This window comes from Chionomys nivalis, chromosome 24 (assembly GCF_950005125.1).
Source record: "Chionomys nivalis chromosome 24, mChiNiv1.1, whole genome shotgun sequence".
Classification (NCBI taxonomy): domain Eukaryota; kingdom Metazoa; phylum Chordata; class Mammalia; order Rodentia; family Cricetidae; genus Chionomys; species Chionomys nivalis.
The window spans coordinates 21,991,326-22,010,681 of NC_080109.1; the positions used below are offsets into that span (position 1 = coordinate 21,991,326).

General features: G+C 37.2%; 1 protein-coding gene and 1 pseudogene across 1 annotated transcript; both read left to right on the top strand.

The window, feature by feature from the left end:
• Positions 1-10,184, top strand: LOC130865761 (rho GTPase-activating protein 20-like). Its single transcript, XM_057756729.1, has 3 exons — positions 1-143; positions 2,530-2,679; positions 10,088-10,184. The coding sequence occupies exons 1-3, from the start codon at positions 1-3 to the stop codon at positions 10,092-10,094; spliced, it is 300 nt and encodes a 99-aa protein (XP_057612712.1). The 3' UTR covers positions 10,095-10,184.
• Positions 10,185-10,829: 645 nt separating this feature from the next.
• On the top strand, positions 10,830-17,680 carry LOC130865762 (rho GTPase-activating protein 20-like; annotated as a pseudogene).
• Positions 17,681-19,356: the final 1,676 nt, after the last annotated feature.

A 19,356-nucleotide genomic window follows, 5' to 3' on the forward strand; every position in this document is an offset into this window, starting at 1 on the left:
ATGGAAACCCTTGAGGAGAAAGCCACGGGAGAGAAACATCGAACTTTGCTATGCCAAGGTCCCGTGGAACTGAGAAGAGACTGGAGAAGGAAGAAACAACACCTCTCCTTGTTCAGTGACGTGCTGGTTGTGTCTAACGACCTGTGAGTGTGTGCATCGTGCCTTCCTTACTATGAGACGCTACACTTTATTAGGCCTTACTGTATAAAACTATAATAGTATTTTTATTTCTTTTATTGTTTGAAATTATAAGTACTTCATTAACATTTCCTCCTGAAATGTCCTCCTATATTCCCCTTCTTGCCATCTTTCAAAATTATGGCTTCTTTTTTATTAATGTTTGCTACATATATATGTTTGTTAAGAAACATGTATATACACATATGATATATATTCTATGTATACTAACTAAATGTAACCTATTCAGTCTGTATGTATACACACACGTGTGTGTGTGTTTTCAGGGCTGTCTATATGCTCTCTGTAGATAGAGAATATTTATTTTACTGTCAAAACTCTTTGTTGGCCTATAAATCTTTGAGTAGGGTTGAGGTTTAATGGACTTTCCCCTAAAATGTTTCTCATTCGATTTCAACAAATGTTTAAGTCATATTTTAAAACCATGAATTATTTAACGTGCTGTTTTGCTGTTTGATCCTGTGGAAGGAATAGCAACAAAACTGAAAAGGAGGCAGATACAGAAGCACATGAGGGTAATGACGACTGCAGGAGAGAGCTCTGCTTTGCAATACAGACACAACCCACCGGGTTCATTTTCCTCTCAGAGTTCCCAGCCCGTAGACTGATGGTTAGTTAGTGTCTGACTGCAGCAAGGGTGAAAGGATTGAATGGCCTTACTGTCTGTCTGTCCATCAAGCTGTCCTGTCAGATCCCCTTCAGTCCACAGTTAGAAATTCTCACATTTATTTTAACAAGATAGTAGTAAAGTCATTTGAAATACAAAAGGAAATACTGATAATTTGCTACATGAGCGTAGTTTGTGAAAGTAAGTGAAATTTACCATGTTTTTGAGAATAAATGAAAATAAAATGGTTGACTTTCTTAAAGATCAAAAGATTTGTTCTCTGCTGTTGTGTTACGACGGCAAGTAAAGTAATTTTGAGATTGTCATATATTTTATGGAATGAGGATTGTGAAGTTTATAGGAGATGATTTTTATTATTACATTTTCTTGGCAGATTATACCTTAAAATATTATAATTAGTGGTTTCCTGTTTAAGCATTTCATATATATAGATATATTATCAAATTGCATATAAATACATATGGGATTAGCTGTCTTAAGGGCAAAAAGCAAAAGAGAATACAGATGTTTCATATATTTGAGACATAGGTAAGTATATGTATGTGTGTGTGTGTATTCTGAAGCAAATGTTACATGATATGCTTGTATTATCAGTACATCATGTTACACTAAATGGGGTGGCCTAAATTTCTTCGTGGGATCATGTTAGTCTCATATATTTTAGATTCTAGATAAATTTCCATGTAGGATTTTTGAATCAGAGGTTATACTTTGATATACTGTTTTCTGAGTCTGAGAACAGGGAGTCTTTATTGTGTAGCCATCTCCAGCTCACAAGTCTCCAGTAGAGAGAGTTCCATGTCCAGGTTCACACAACAAATGCTCCGGGTAAAACCGAGTCCATCATTAAAAATATATAAAAAAGCACGGTAGTGGGAAAAAAAGAGTTGCTAAGAGATAGAAAAAACACAAGAGAGAAAGTGATTGAAAATAATCAGAACATATTGTACACACATGTGAAATTATCAAAGAACAAACTCCATACAAAAAAATAAAGTCACTCAATGCTCCCAATATGATTGTTTCTCAAAACAGTTTTGATTTTATGAGAAAGCTTGATAGGAAGACATATTTCTAGTCCTTTGACGAGGTTATATGAAAACCAAATCCTCTTTGTGCTTAGTTGTATGAGATGCACCTCGTGGGTTTAATAAAGGGGCATTTTACTGAGCTCAGGTTCTCCTGAGCAGTTGCTGACATGACTTGCTAGTACAAGGGAAAGGGCAATAGAATTTGAATTTTGCTAAGTCAGGCAATATTTCTCTATTATTTATTATGAAAAGGTCATTAGATGGAGTCATTTAAGTAAAATATAAAACATTATCAAACTTCTTGGTAGTGAAGTTATGGAAGAAAAGAAGCAGAAAAGTTTGGCACTTAACTAAAAAGATGGTAGAATATTGTAACACGCGGCCTTCTAAAAATGCCATGTCTTTAACACGGTATGGTCATTCTGAACACTCATCAATCATAAATAAAGACCATTCTGTGACTGACTATTCTTGGCCATGAAAAAGTGTGAATCCTGTAACTTCCTTCAGCACAGATGTTGTGAAGGCACATCTACATGACATGCGCTGTGCCGGGGTGACAGAAATGGATGAGTCCTCCTCTGCTCTGGAGCAGGAAGAACTAGGTCTGAGCACAAGTGATTCCAACTACAATGAAAAGCAAACTAACCCAGTGACGTGACTCTCTTTCAGGCGTAAGAGAAAGTTCAATACCAAACATGTCATCCCACTCACTTACCTGTGGATAAGTGACTATGTGGACATAGTCGGGAGAGACAGAAGCTCTGCTTGCAAGTCCATTCTCCTGTCCTGGCCCGTGGGAAATTTTGTGGCCATCTTTCGGTAAGACCTATAGCTTGGAGATATGTTGACAAGAGGCCGGCTGTGGAAATTGTCAGTTAACTTAATCCTGTTTTATTCACAAGGAAAAAAACCCAAATCAATTAACCGGAATGTTTACAAATTGTGAAATCATTTTAGCCTGATTGCATACCAACTCAGGCTTTTCCCTCCCATGATGACCCTGGTTTTCTGTACTTTCCACCACACACACTTCTTCATGTAAGTAGATTCTTTAGATTCTCATCTGTGGTGTTCATGAGGACTCCACAAGATCCTTTGGGTAGAAATGAGATGCATTCTGTCCTTTGAAGGATGTGGACAGGACAAGGCCTTACTCCATCTCCACATTCTCCTTCCCCAAACCATCTGATATTGTCTGGGTTCTGAAAGTACCTGGAGAGAAATTGATCTCTCTCCAGGAATATTGTATAGTATAATCAAATTTGACAAATACCTACTATACTCCCAAGTGAATTTCTTTAAAAATATTATCTTTAATTGTACAGATAAACATAATTACTCATTGAAACTCAGTTCTTGAAGGTTTGTACAGTGGGATATATATCTTTGGTGTCTATAATCAACTCATGAGGACCAGTGTCACTAGACCATCAGAGTCAGGGTTAATTTCGGAGTTCATATAAATGTCAGATTCACACTCTTGTCTTTCATGAGAGGATGTAATTATGGCATACCGGGTATACCTTGAGTGGTATCTTGGAATCACAGGATTGTGTAGCAAACACCTGCTCTGGGCAGCATACATTTTTCTTTTGAGTCCACATGAAAAACTCATCATATGCAACCCTCAATTAGGACTCTCCTCTTTCCTCTGTCCAAACATCTAACCTCATCACAGAATTGTCTCAACTAACATAAGCACTTGCAAGTTTTATAAACTTCCTAGGACCCGTGAGTTTGCTCTTACCCAGGGAAAGAATTTCCTCGGGAATCTTTGAGGAAAAAGATCATCTTTGTGGCTTTCTCTGAACACTTTCTTTTCCCTTGCTAATGTCCCTGAAGAGTGTATATAGTTATTGTGTAGTATTTCTCCCACATTGATATTGAGAAGAAGTACTGTATTTTGGGATGTATGAAGAGTCTCATGACGGCATTTCCATTAAACTTTTCTTTTCATGAAGGAGTAAAAACAGGAAGTCTTATTTATACTAGTTCACATTTAATGAAATATATATCAGTTGTTTCCAATCATGCATAGCACTGAGTGCCTCCAATGTCACTTTCTGTAATGGTGAGAATAGATGTGTTGTCTATGTCCATGTGTAGGCTGGGGATCATAGGCACAGTCACCCTTCTGATGAAACTGATTGCAGCAGATTAAAACGTGGGTGAGCATTAATGGTAGAAACATGGAATGTGCCAGTCTTTGTGTAAAAATCAGTCCACAGTTCCACAGGAAATTAGAGAGCCTTTCCGTGTGACTGTGCAGCCCCAAACGTGAATGTAGCACCATGGCAAAGGGAGAAGTAAAGTCTGTGCACGAATATGGCATGGACCATTATTTTCATAAAGTGGAAAAAAATCACATATTTTATGTATAAAATAACAATATGTGGCACAGGTTTGTAAGAAAGGGGAAATAAAAATAGTGAACTTCACAACCAGCCTCACACTGTAGTGAACTTCCTATCATGTGAGGTTTCCAGTGAAAGAACGGGTCAATCAGAGAGCCCTGCTCCTGTGGAGAATGCCACCCACCCCTGTGCCCTCACTCATGAAAACTGACACATAATATCTCTTATGGGTATAGTCTTCAAAATCTTAGCATAAATGTTTCAAGAGTCTAAATGTTTTCCATGTTTTACATTACAGTTCTATGGAACAGAAAGACCGGTGGTATTGTTTTCTCCAAAGGTATATTATTAGCGTTCATACTTTATTCCTTAGTGGCATTCCATGTTCCATTTTAAGTATATATGCCTGCCTGTCTGCCTGCCTGCCTGCCTGCCTATCTGCACTTATCTGTCTATATTTGTGCACATATGTACATATATGTATATATGCATATCTATTTGTGTATATTTATGTATGGATATCTATATAAAGATATATAGATATATGCTATATATCAGTATATTTATATACTATATGCTATATTTCTATATTTGTATCTATCTATCTATCTAATCCATCTATCTATGTATCTATATCTATACATCTTCCCTCACCCTCTATGTGTGGTAAACTGTACTCTCCAGACTTACTTTAAATGGATAGATTTATCTATATATCTATATATATAAACATATATATAGAGACGTTCTCTTGTTGATTTTCACCCATGTCTATTAATATAATGTTTTCTTTGTTGCATAAAAGTAATTTCTAGCCTGTAACATAAATCATGATATATATCAATATAAATACATATTCCTACATATAGATATATTTATAAAATCTGATAGACTGACTTCAAATGTGCTGTTGATTAGATGGTCCCTGACTACTGCTTTAATTTCTCCTATTAATACACAGAGTTGGTTTCACTTTGAGGAATTTCTGGTTGCCATTCTCTTCACTTTCTCCTCTTTATTCTATGTATTGGGGGAAACAGTACTCTACAAACTTATTTTAAATTTCCCTCAACACAGATTTCTCTACCATGAACACTCAATCCATCTGCTGCTTCCCACTGTGAAGTGAAGCAGGTTCCTGCCCTTCTCTTGCAGACAAAATATTTTGAGGACTGGCTATGCTTCTAAAATCATAACTTAGGGCAGCAAGCTATTACCTAAACATGTCTTTGTTTCTGAAATACTTTTGAATATTTCCTAATCTGTATGCATATTTCTGAACCTATAGCTTTACATTATTGATATTAATAAAATAAGCTACTAGAAAATTCATTACTGTATTGTATGTTTTTATTGCATTTGAACAGATCCATTAATGAAGCCACAAAGGGCTACAGGAAGCATTTTAAACTCCCGATATTCACTGAAGATATTCCAAACTGTGCCAGTGTATGTGAATATAAAACAAAAGATGAAACTGCAAGTTCATTACCAGAGGGTGACATGCAGTTTGTAGAGCAATGGAAACTGGGAACATAGGAAGAGAGTGAAGGGGGGAGAGAGTTTGAGAATTTAGACAACATTTTTGTAAGGGGTATATGTGTATGCCATGCCTATATGTCTTTCGTATGTGATATGTAGAAATCAGCATGAAACAAGATTGATCCATATTTTAGCTACAGTTCCCCCCAAAAGAAATAATTTTTGCTTAAATGACTGAGTAACCAGCACCTAAGTACTTAAAGTTAAAATAAACATGTTACTGACCGTCTTCTAGGGTTATGATATAGAAAGGGAAAAAAACAAGATATTTATTCTACGTTAGAAATGTCATTATGGCTTGCAGATTATAAGTGATGGCTAGACAATAACAATGAATGACATGTTTTCAAGTTATTTTATAGCATTTTCTCTGCATTTTTATAGCCTTTATATATAACAACAACAGACTTGGAGACAGTCAGTGACATCATCCAGAAGTTACTCCCTATGATAGGAATGCCTGTGAGTTACTGTCAAGCTACTTTGAGTTTTGTTTTCTAGATCCACATATGTGCATATAAATATTTACATAAAAGCGTGATCAAGATAAATTTACAGATCACATTTTAAAATAATATTTTGGAACTGAGGCCTCAAAGATGCAATCATACATTTTAGAGGGTCATTTTTCTTGGATGTTTTCTTGGCCATTTAAGGTTCATGTGAAATGAAATTCACAGCCCAGTGTCTTGAGCTATCTCTTTAGTCTCACTATAGAATTAAAAAATTAAAAAACAATGGACAAAATTTAGTCCTACACAAACACACACCAGATTCAAAGACTGCCAATCTTAGAGGGAATGCAGCTTTTCTCCCTTTTCCTTTCTAATTCTTTTCCTTTACTAATTGTTACGTAGTTCCTTCTCTCTTCAATTCCTTGCTTTTCATTTCTTTCTGTGTAGTTCGTTGTAGGTGTATGTGTTTGGGTGTGTTCTTTTTTCTCTTTTTTGTAATCTTTATGCATATTGTCTGTCTGTTTCGGTCTCTGTTCTTTTTCTCTGTACACATATCTGTGTATATCTTTGTATTTTTGTGCTTAAATATACATGTGTATCTCTGTGTAGTTACATCTCTTTGTGCGAATGTGTCTCTGTATGTACGTATGTATGTCCCGCTCTATCGCCGTCTGTGAGTTTGTATTCTTTCTCTCTCTGTCTCTCTCTTTGTCCAGGTCCCTCTCTTTCACTTTGTGTGTGTATGGGGTGTGGTAGTGCTGTGTTTGTCTGTGTGAATGTGTATAACTGCCAGTTTTAATGATTAAGGCTACTCTAGGACAATGTCATTGTTTTCAATCAGGAATCAACAATAAAGTACAATCAGTTGAAGTATATTTTCACTTTACCCACTCCTCTAGGATGCTAAATATTTCAAAGAATATTCTATTTAGATGGTTGATTCAAGGATCCATTGCACCATACGCAGTAATTAGATTGTGGGACTTGTTTTCAGTACCTGGCCTGTTTTCTAGGTTAGACACATGTCCTTCTTCTCCATAGACAGGACATCTCTGAATGAAAGTGAAAGTTGTTTTTACTCAGAGGCATCCCTCAAACCTCTGTGATTTTTGTCTATTTTGCCCACTGTTGCTGAAGTTACCACATCTTTCAAGTGATACTTTGCTCAAGAAATCACTTGAGGCACTGAGGGTGTATGGCTCTCTGGATACTAGGCTGTGTGGGCATTTAAAGTCAAACTTCAATATTCCACACTCAGTGTGGACAAACAGATATAGCAGATCTAGAAATGGCATTTTTGTTGGGAAGTGTTGATGGGTGAATGCAATTTCTTATCCCATGGTTATTCAGATCCTACTGTCGATCAAAAGTTGTAGGTTCCTTCAGACAGGCTGTGCAAGTACGAGGGTTGTCTGCTGAGATCGACCCAGATGACTCCAACCTGTAGTCAGAGGACACATCATTAGTACTGCCCCTAATGGTTTTCCTGCTAGAGATCTGGGAATGCTAGCAAAAGGTATTCTCCAGAGTCCACTTTGAATGGCTATGTGTGATGGTTGGATCTTTTTGCCTCCCAGAGTGTTCAAGGTTACCAACTGTGGTTCTGTCGTGGCTATGAGAAAGCCCCAGGCCTACTCCAAGGTAAGCAATAGGGCAATTGAAATAGGGACTAAGTTCAATGTTCTCACCCTGAGCTCTTAATGTTTTCATCATTCAGTCTTAAATGCACATTAAAATAAATAACTTAAACATTATTTCATTCTTTGATTCATAATTACCAACTACTTAATATAACCATACATTGATACCATCTCTTTTGGCAATCGTTTATGAACTGGTGGGAAAAACGTCTGGAATTTTCGTACACACTTCTACCTGAGAAACAGAATTTCCCTAAAAAGACAAAGAAACCAAGACTTTGGGTATCTTGTTTCTAAAGAAAAATAATTAAAATTCATTTATTGAAAATTAAAGACAATCCTAGGGACTAGAGAGTTGTCTGAGTGATTAACAACACTAGTTACCTTGTTGTTTTTTCAAAGGTCTGGATTCAGTTTACAACACTCACAGGCATAACATGGTGCACAGATATACACGGGAGCAAAACACAATTACATACATAAATAAGTCTAAAATAAAATTTAAAAATTTTTATATAAGGAATGTTTGGTTTGCTCCTAACTATATAGCTTCTGTTTTGGAAAGAATGTGAGAGATCTAGCCATTTCTCTGACCCCGTGTAAATACAGGCAGCTCACATCTCTAGGACCTGTATTTCCCCACTGAATGGGAGGTACGGTGTTCAGACTCTTGGAGCCTACCTGACGGCATCACCTGTGATTCCTTATGTTGCATTTTTCTGGAATTTTTCACAAGAATATTGACACATAGGTAATAGTAATAGAAGATTTATCAGAAGCATTAGGATAAGAATTAAAATTGTGAGATTACCAAGTCTGCTCACGAGCGGGCTTTTCAATAGGTACTGAACAGGTGATGTTCTAAGACATGAAGTGACCCTCAGACAAGTAACAGTGAGAATATTTATTGGAGACTAGAAAACACTGCCTTGTTGTTCAAACCTTTCTCGTGTACCCTGAGAATAATCTGTGTGCACATTCTTAATTATTCAAAATAAACTGAAATTACACTACTATTTCATTTATAATATTTACTTTCAGGGTTTTAGGACATTGGGCAGTATCAGGGGCATAATTCACCTCCACACTGGATACTTTGTTTCTTTATAGCACAGGGTATTAATATTGAGTCAGGTAGGTAAGGGATTCCTGGTCCACAATGTCACAATCAAATAAATGCTGGGAATACAGGCATGTGTCAAAAATGTCTGGTCCTTCTGCTTTTTATTTTTATCTGTCTGTCTGTCTGTCTGTCTGTTTGCTTTATGATTCTAGCCAAAGCATTTTTAAAATTTTTAAAAATCTTTTCTCATTTTACATACCTCTCTCAGTTCCCACTCCCTCCCCTTCTTCCACTAACTCCACCTTCTTCCTTCCCCCATGTACTCCTCAGGGAGGGTTAGGTTTTCATTTGAAATCAACAAAGTCTGAAACATCACTTTTTTGAGGCAGGAACAAGGCCCTCCCCTCTATATCTAGGCTGAGCAAGGTATCTCTCCAAAAGAGAAGAAAAATGTAAACTATGGGAGTACAAATAGCAAAAGTCATCCACTCTGCTGCTTCCGAAAACCATGTCGTCATACTGTGAGTGGAAATGGATTCTTCATATATGTGACAGATATCACAAAAGAGAAAAATATTGAACAGAGCAGTGCTTGACACTATTAAGAAAATTACTTAAAGATTACCTGTCCCCAAACCATAGAAACATCTTTCCTTTCCATGCTGAAGTAAGATTCCAATGATGCAAAAATCTTGATATCAAGGCAGAAACCAGCAGTGCTTAAACCTGTTAAAGGGGAACACAGCAGAAGTCACCCCTATACAGTGTACTGATGGGCCTGTGTTCTTCAAAGTCACCCCTATACAGTGTACTGATGGGCCTGTGTTCTTCAAAGTCACCCCTATACAGTGTACTGATGGGCCTGTGTTCTTCAAACAAAGTCACCCCTATACAGTGTACTGATGGGCCTGTGTTCTTCGAACAAAGTCACCCCTATACAGTGTACTGATGGGCCTGTGTTCTTCAAACAAAGTGACAAGTTCAGAGTTTCCTTCTCTGTTTTTAGAGATCTCAGCTTACACATCCTTCCCTGATCAGCGTATCCCAGGAAGGCCACTGACGCCCAGTCACTTTGACCAGAGCACAGTATAACAGTGTGTGGTGAAGCACATTGGCAGGTGTTGTCTCATTCGTTGCTATTAGTTACAGCTCATCCTTGTTTTCCTCTCATAGAGCATGAGCATCCCTATGACATTATAATGAGGAACAGCCTAAATACCTTTAATCGAAGGGAATCGAGAAATTTTACAGCTTTTCCTGCCCTGCCTGGGCTGTATGTGGAACAACCAGATATACAGGGACGATTCATCCTAAAGCCCAGAGAAGCAGCAAGAAGTCAGAAGCAGAGCGGTGAGTCCATTACCTTCCTTCATGTGTCCTTTCTCAGTTCCAGTTTCTATACTGCAAAAAAAAAATCAATACAGTGTGTCATTTCTTGGTTCGAAAGGGGGTACTGTCTAGAACATAAACAAAAGTTACTATATGTATATATGCATAAACACACATGCAAATGAACACACACACTCACACATCCTACTACATCTGTATAAATTTACTTGTAATTTTGGTCTGAGTATTTGGTATTGGATATCCAACCTATATGGTATGCTGAGGAAGACTGCTAATTTTGTATTTTGTTATGTGAGCCCTTGTTTACATTGAATGCATTTGTTGTAACTAACCTATTTAAGATTTCATTGTGGTCCAATATTATAATAAAAGCAATCTTAGAAGAGAAAAAGGAACTTTGATTTCAGCTTTGAATTAACACTATAGGGGCAAGGACCCCGGGGTCTGGCTGACAAAGGTAGTCATGCACACTTTCCTATGAGGGCATATGCTAATGACAAAAGAAATTTGACAGTGGGTCTTCCAAAAGTTCAACAAGAAAGCTAAGAATGGGGAGAGACACACTATGACATTTGAGAATAATGGAACACTGTTAGATCTGAACACCGGGAGTGTTACTATGAATAAGGATGTGACCACGGAAGCATCTGACTGTACGTAACACTGGTGCTTGTTCCACTGGGCATCAAGAATCTCATGGTGTAATGTGGGGTCAGACAGCGTTGAGTTGTGAGATTCCCACCAGAGGACACCCAGTTCAAGTCTCTAAGATTAACAACAGCGTAGACTATAGGGAAGAAGAACATACACAGTGACAGAATGGGTAGCCAGTTTTAGAATGTGGGGCATTCTATATTACAAATGATTATTACTTTGATTGTATGCATTACACAGGACCATTATACATTTGGAAATCAGTAACAAAGGCTGCATAAATTAAAGTAACCCATATAATGATATCATCTCCTCTTTAGATACAGAGGAGCCAAGAGCTAAGGAAAGACGGCCTTTCATATCTCGGTTGTTCCACAGGGGCTCTGTGCTTCACCAGGACCAATTGTGCACAGCCCTGCCAGTTGCTAAGACAGGAAAACTCTTTGGAAATGATCTGACTGCCATTTGTGAGGATGGCAATCTGCCCACAGCAATTCTGGTAGGTCTCACATGGTCCTTCTCTGGCTGTCCTCAGGACAAAATTCTGCTTCTCCAAAATACCAAATACTTCTCCAAAATACTTCAAGTCTTTCCTCAAGTGGAGAAACAAGTGTGCATCAAATCATTGGCTTAAGATTAGGAAGGTAAGAGGGTGCTATTCACCAGGAACTGTGTATTGGATAAGTTGCAGAAATCACTTTTCCGTTGTGGAAAATCTGATATAAGTAAATAAATAATGCCTTAACATTAAGGTGGGTTGGGTACCACAGATGATAGAAGCACCAAATCCAGTTCGAGTCCTCTCTGCCCATGCCAGGTCGTGTGCTGCACCTGTGCACACCATTGGCCTGGTTCTCAAGAAGAAGGAATTCATGCTCCATGCTGCAGATAGAGTGGCAGGTGCTTCTCTTTCTTCCTCTCAGGACATCCTATCCTTTATTAGTGAAAAGGGGCCAATCACTGAAGGGATCTTCAGAACATCAGGTGATATAAGGGCATTCCGAGCCCTAAAAGAAAGACTGGATTCTGGGACAGAAGTGAACTTGAACAACGAAAGTGTCCCTGTGGTGGCATCTATCTTAAAGGTAGGGAGAGTCCTGGCGTCTGCTGCACTCAGGATTCCTCTGAATCTGTGAGTAGTTGCCTTCATTGTGTTTAGTCTTGAAGAACGGTAGACACAAATGATAGAAATCTGGTGGGCAAAAGGTCGCTCTGATGTTCACAACATCAGGATCCAGCATAAACCAGTTACAATGGACAGTAATATAGCTAAACATCTTTAATTTGATGCCTCCATTTTCCTCATGGGACACTTGTTTCAAAATAATAATAGTGTATTTAGTGTCATTTTATAGAAGCCCATGAGAGTCACCTTGTTGCAGGCCTAGTCAGGTATGTTTGATTTCTGAAACTTGCATTGATGCATGCAAAAATGAATGATAGAATGAACAAGATAAAACCAAAATTATGTAATTTTTTGAAAGAGAAATATTACAATAGTAAAACAATTCATACGCATGCTTATTAACAGATCCAAAATATTATATGTATATATATTTTACATATATATATACATATATATATTTATATATATAAAAACATTAATCATCCCTGTTCTACAGTATTTCTATGACCCTCATGGTCTGGCTACACAGTGAATATCAACAGTTCAGAAATGGCTTAAAGCAGGCAAAATAACACAGTTTAGGTATATAAAGTAGTCAGGTATTGCCTCTGTGAGGTATACAACTGAAATAGATTTGATGATACAGGAACACATATATTAAAACTCTAAATTTTCCTTTATACTACCATTTTACATCCTAAATAATTAGCCCACCCTGCTACTAAATATGCTATCAGCAGCACGCAGGAATTGCCAATGAGCCGTGTATGCGCAGTAGCTCAACAGCAATTTCCCATGGTGCACTTCGGTTCAGGAATCCTCAGAGGATAAGCATGCTCTGAAAAGGGTGCATGTTCAGTGTCATCAGGCAGAGATGATGCTGTCTCCTCCCAGGCTGTCTGCACCAGCCACAGCGTTTTCTGTTTCTAAGCACGGAGACCCGCTTGTAAGAACACATTGAACAATGCCAACTGTCATGGTGGGCTTTGTGTATCTATTATGTACTAATGATAAAAGAGAGGGTAACTGGTACAGTTTCCTCACTAACCTATCTCAATTACTTCAGTCCACACATGGTACACGGGACAGTTCTAAAAATACTTGATAGTTTTAGATAACTGATAACGGAATAATTCTTAATGTGTAATAATAAAATGTAGCTTGGTACATTTCTTGAAAGTTAAGTCCATATGACCAGTACAACCAGCAGTGACCGGAAACCGTCAAGGTGGTTTGAAATCTTAATTTTTCAATGACTAACATCAAGGCACCATTCAGTTTTAGCTAACAAGAAATTATGCAGGTTGTTGCATTGCCGTCTAACCTGAGATTTCCGTTTTCCTCTCCTGAGTGCAGAGATTGCAGGAGCATGGCACTATGCTTTCCATGTATTCTCAAGTGTCACATGCCCAGTTTGTGACATTCTCTTGACAGTCACTATACAAAGACGCATATTCCATTTACACAACCACTTACAGGATGTTATTAGAAGCATTTTCTCTCGGGACACACAGCACATGAAAGGAAGTCTATGCTCACTCAACCCTTGCTCATGAGCACATGGGTCCCTGCAATTAGATCACGTTTTCAGAGCCATTAGGATTAGAAGCATAAAGCCCTTCATTGTGAAGAAATGAACATAATGTGTATTTTGTCATTTAAAAATAGGATTTGAGATGAGATACTGATTTCTTTAGTGTGTGCTAGTTTTCTCTACTTAAAATTTGCTCAAAACTCAGAGGGTCTACATGTCAGACAAGTCTCCAACTAGGGCAGACTGGGAACTATGAACAAAGTTGAAACTAAATGGACTTTTACAGTTGAAAGTATTTTGAGTAATTTCTGTGATTTTTTTATTTTCCACATATTTCCTCTTTGTCTGTAAGGAATTTCTTCAAAATATACCAGGCAGTGTGCTGACGTCTGGACTTTATGATGAATGGCTCGGTGTCCCTGACCAAGAGTGTGAAGAGAAGAAAGTAGCTGCAGCACAGAGGTAATGGTTCACTGATGGCTGGAACAACATTAACACAGTGAAGTCATGTTTGCTTAGACACATTAGATTTCACAGCACAGAATCGTGGCCCATATTTAAAAAAACTCATCATTATGTGTATATATATTGTATATTTATTAATTAAATTTCTCTATTTATTTCTGACTTTGGGGAGATATTCCAAGCAATATTTATAGGACACATTCCACTTTTCATTTGATTCTCAGAAAATCATGAATAAGATACAGATTATTATTCCCTTTCTTCATATTTATAATTTTATGAGTACAATTTATTGTTTTAAAATAATTTGTCTTCGTGTTCAGTCTTTTAGAGCAAATACCCCAACCGAATGTCTTCCTTTTGAAAACACTTTTCGGGATATTGTACAAAATTGAGCAAAACTCTGAACTCAATCATATGACATCATCAAATTTAGCTGTTTGCATCGCCCTGAGTATTCTATGCCTGCCTGGTTCCAGCAACTCGGAACTTCCAGATGTCTCCAGAAAGGTAACAAGACAAACATTTTTTGCCTATGGAAAACAAGTCTTCACAATGAGACAAGAATACAGAAATATCCTGGGAGTCTGGGTTTTGTTCATTTGTTCATTTTTGTTTTGATGTTGTTTTGTTTTTTAAATAAATGCACCCTTGATTTTCATTCTTCTGTGGGAAGAATCGTTTGTGTATATTGAGTCAGGAGAATTTAAATGGGTATTAATACCTCAGTCCTTTGTCAATTGTGATTTAGAATATTGTTAGACTAATCCACTAAGTGCTAGTGTTCTGAAATGATAAAAAAATATGGTGCTGGGTTCAGAAATCAAGGCTAAATCCTTGATGCCATCATTGAGGGGTGTGGGAATTTCTCTTTGTTTTCAAGGTGGTTTCCCAAGTAAACAAAGGTAATATGGATTGCTTTTCTCAGATACAGTTGTTCTAATATCTGGTTAGTGTGATTAAATATATCCTCAGCCTTTTGTTGCTAATTTTGGTTGGATTAGAGAAATTCTTGAGTACACTTTTCTATTGTAGGCATCTTTCAAATACTATAATAAAATAGCAAGATTTATTCAATATAAAGATCAAATGGTTATTTTGACTCTCAGTATTTGAGTTTTTGATTCACTATTGATTGGTCTTTGACCTGTAATAAATACATTAAAGAAAGGCCTCATTGATGTTGGTTACTTTTACTCTTCGCTCTTTTACTTTTTGTTCTTTGAGCTTTGAGGGACTTGCCACCTGGCTTCCAAATAAATCCACATTAAGTCCTATTCTTTTTTATGAGTGCCATGCCTTAGTTTTGCTTGTTTCTAGTCAACTTTCCTTAACTTAAATTATCCATTCCTCCTTTAGCCTCTGGGCTTTAAACTTTGTCATATATACCTTTTTTTGCTTCTTACTCCCTGGCTTGCTGTGTAGCTGGGTAGCTGGTACTTAGAGTTCTCTTTCCTTACTTGTTCCTAGATATTGCTCCTCTCGTATTTCTCTTTCTACTTATTTTCCCTGACTGCCATTCTCCCAACCCTTCTCCTTCCTCGCTGTTGGACGTTCAGCTCTTTAGTAGATCAATCACGTGTTTTAAACAGGGGAAGTAACACAGCCTCACAGTTTAAAAATGCAATATAAAGGAATGTAACACATCTTTACATTACTAAACAAATATTCCATAATCTAAACAAATGTAACTCATCATAAAATAATAATCTACAACATCTGACTCAACATCTTTTCCTCATATTGTATAGCATCAATGAATGGAAAAGAAAGTTAGGATCCAAACAACTTCTCATTTCAGTCCCACAATTATTCAATATCAGCCAAATAGGCCTTCCTCCAAATACCTCCCAATGTAATAAACCTGCATGTCAAGCTGTTAGTATTGCATCCGCACTGAACAAACAAGAGACCCATGAAATCTGCCCTTCATTTTTAGACACCCAATCGAACGTTCAACACATGATGCCCTCATTCAAGGATAGTCTTCCTCCTTAACTGTGCCTTTCTGGAAGCATCCTTACAAACATGCTCAGCCACGTCTGTCACAAGTGGAAGGATTTTAGACAATTTAACAATGTATACTACCCATCACAGTGGGAACACTGGAAATCATCCCCATATGGTATTGCACTGTGACGGTCACATTTTAACATCTGGTCATGAAATATTTTCATTTTTCTAACAGAAAACTCCCCTCTATTTTATGGAAGGTGACTTTTTCTCAGAATTTTGAGGTACAAACTTTTAGCCTCAAGGCTAAAATGAGATTTACAACCATGCAAAAGGTCAGAGATCTCTGTGTTTGCCTCCTTTTGTCACAGATTTCTCTGGTCAGTTTCCTAACTGAGAATTATCCAAAAATATTTGGAGAAGGCATTCCAGTTCATCACGAGAGTCCATCGGTTTGCTCTCATGGGGAGAAAACTGACAAAATTGTGATGGAAGAAAGCGAGCGTGAAGAAGACCCCCGCCCCAGGGCAGCACGTGCCCCACAGGCAATGACGTAGAGCCCAGAAGTCCAACTGCTCCTCGTCACAATGAGGAATTAGAGGTAAGTATAGATGTTCTATTATCGCAACTTAAAAGTTAGACACGTTTATACCTGAAAACACCATTTACAACAAGCAGTGATTGGGAGTTTACTAAAACCATTGTAGAGAAAAACATTACCTGTACATTATAGGCATTTTTCTGTTGGTAGGAACTGCCTATAAATTTTCATTCCTTCTTCACAGCAGTTCTGAATTTATGTAAGAGGTAAACCCTAGAAGGGGTCAGTGTACTATTATTAAGAGTATGTGAAGAAAGGTCACTTACCTTGCTATCTTGACTTCTGAACTGATTTTTCCAATACTTAGAATAGCCACTCAATTTTGCCATCAGGGTATCTCTGTGTAATGGCCCTGGCTATCTTGAAACTTGCTTTGTAGACTGGGCTGGCCATAAACTCACAGAGATATTCTTGACTCTGACTCCTGAGTACTGGAATTAAAGGTGTATACCACTATGCCTGTCTCTTTTGTAAGTTTTAAGATAACATATTACACCCATGGGAGAAGTAGACACTGTGGTCTCTAATTGAATCCTCATAGTTGTTCAAGGGGGAAAAACTAAAGCTTGTCAGAGAAATGTAGTCAGGCAGGGTATGTGAGGATTTGCAGATTTGGCTGTTAAATTAGAGTTGCCCATGGCTTATCAGTCAAGAAATAACACAGGAAGACTCAGAGATTGTATACCATATCACTGCTTGATTCTAACACCCATATATGCATAGATTTCAAGACAAATACCAGAATTTACTGATTAGACCTAGGAGTATGAGCAATATAAAACTAAAAATCATGTTCGTTGTGATGTAGTCTCATTATAAATGTTATAATATTGGTTGTTTTCTGTGTATTATGGTGATACAGAAAGTATGACTGCTATTAAATGAATAGGACATGCAAGGGTTAACGAGTTTAATTATAAAATACAGTGATTTCTCTTCTTTTTAGATTCTGTGGAACATATGAAAACAAGCTTTATAAATCTTGTTACATTGAGCTCCGATGTCAGCAAAGACAAAGTGTGTTTAACCCCACCGATTCCAACTGAGGAGTACCCCATTCAAAGTTTTCACACACCCCAGCACCAAGTGAGGAAAACCTCATTAGAAGTACTTGTACCCTATTTCCACCACCAAATGAGGAACACCTGTAATTGGAGGATTCCTATCCCGCCTGCCTGTTTCCAAATTCCTGGCAGCCACTTAGCAAATTTACCTCACAGAGGCTTCTCTTAATTATAAATGCTTGGCCGATAGCTCAGGCTTGTTACTAACTAACCTTTCTATTTGCATTAACTCATTTCTATTGATATATGTATTGCTATAAGGCTCATGGCTTTACTTGTCTTCTAGCATGACTTGCACCCTGGACCACTGGCTAGCATCTCTCTCAGTCTGGCTTTCTCACCTAAATTTCTTCCCAGCTACTGGCCTTTTAGCTTTTTATTAACCAATGAGAGTAATGCATATTCATACTTTAGGAAAGAATTGTTCCACAGCATTCCCCTTGTTTGTTTAATTAAAAATGAAGGTTTTAACCTTAATATAATACTATATACCACAAAACAGTTAATAAGTAAAAATTATCGTAACAATATCCATTCCATTGGCATCTTACAAAATTAGAGAAAATATTTAATTATCTATCTTGGTGAGTCCAAAGTTTTGTATCTAATTTACTTTTTATTATAACTAAGGAAATGTCCAATTATAACTATTTAGTCTTCAACTCCACCAAAGAACCCAGAGGGTGAAATGTTACCCAATGAGAGGGACATCAGACTGCCTGGACAGTCACCCAAATTTCCACTGTAATGCTGGGGCATCCAAATCTGCCCTAAAAGCCTAGCATATCTGACAGACTTTCCTGTGAAGCAGGAAATTTTGAAGGACAGTCCAACCTAATCTTGTCAAAGTTCATCAGTCGCCTTTCTTGTACCCTGCTAGTTCAGTTTGGAAAGTAACCATCAGCAATTGAGGCAAGGGTAGTTTCTTTTTCACATGGTCAGCTTTTGCCATAAGAAACAAACTCCGTATGGAGTTTCTTCAGTGCCCATCATTTTCTCTATATTAATTGGTGCCAGAAGAAGACTATTTCTTAGTATTGAGAGAAATTTTGAAAACTTGTTAAATGTCATATGCCGTATTCTGTATGTCTTTGATGTTTGAAGACTGCCTGTCTATCTGAAATATATCTATGTCCTTGAAAACCTGCCTGACAGGATGATAAATTTGTTATTATAGATGATTATTAATCCATATTTCTTAGTTATATATTAGTTTTTCAATGAAATTCATAAACATAATAACATAAACCAGATTATAAATACACATACAGTATAACAAAATTTGTATCAATAAACCAAAGTCCATACTAATGTAAATATGTGAGATTGATAGTAGCGTTTCGGATTGAAGGAGATTCTAAAATCTACCTTTTATCCTATCATTTCTCTTTTCCCTTGTTTTTATTTTGAGAAAAGGATTCCTCAATCTAATCTCCTTTGTTTAACTTTATTACTGACAATTCTCCATAACAAGTTGTATCGAACCCCTTTAAATATAACAAACATTCATAATTTATTTTTGGGAATGTGGGAGTATGTCTCTAGAATACTTTTTGCTAGTTGGGGTGCTGGAAATTCTGGGGGATCCATAGAAATCTTAGTATTATTGTCAAGTCCTTAGTATTATTGTCAAACCTAAAAAAAGGATATTAGATTCAAGGTTCTTGTTTTGAAATGAAAAAGGGTGATATAGAT

What these genes read in the sequence shown, in the direction of transcription:
- LOC130865761 (XM_057756729.1), top strand. Translation starts at nt 1, where the DNA reads ATGGAAACCCTTGAGGAGAAAGCCACGGGAGAGAAACATCGAACTTTG. An exon ending in CTGGTTGTGTCTAACGACCT is followed by an intron (nt 144 to 2,529) that starts GTGAGTGTGTGC and finishes ACTCTCTTTCAG; the next exon opens with GCGTAAGAGAAAGTTCAATA.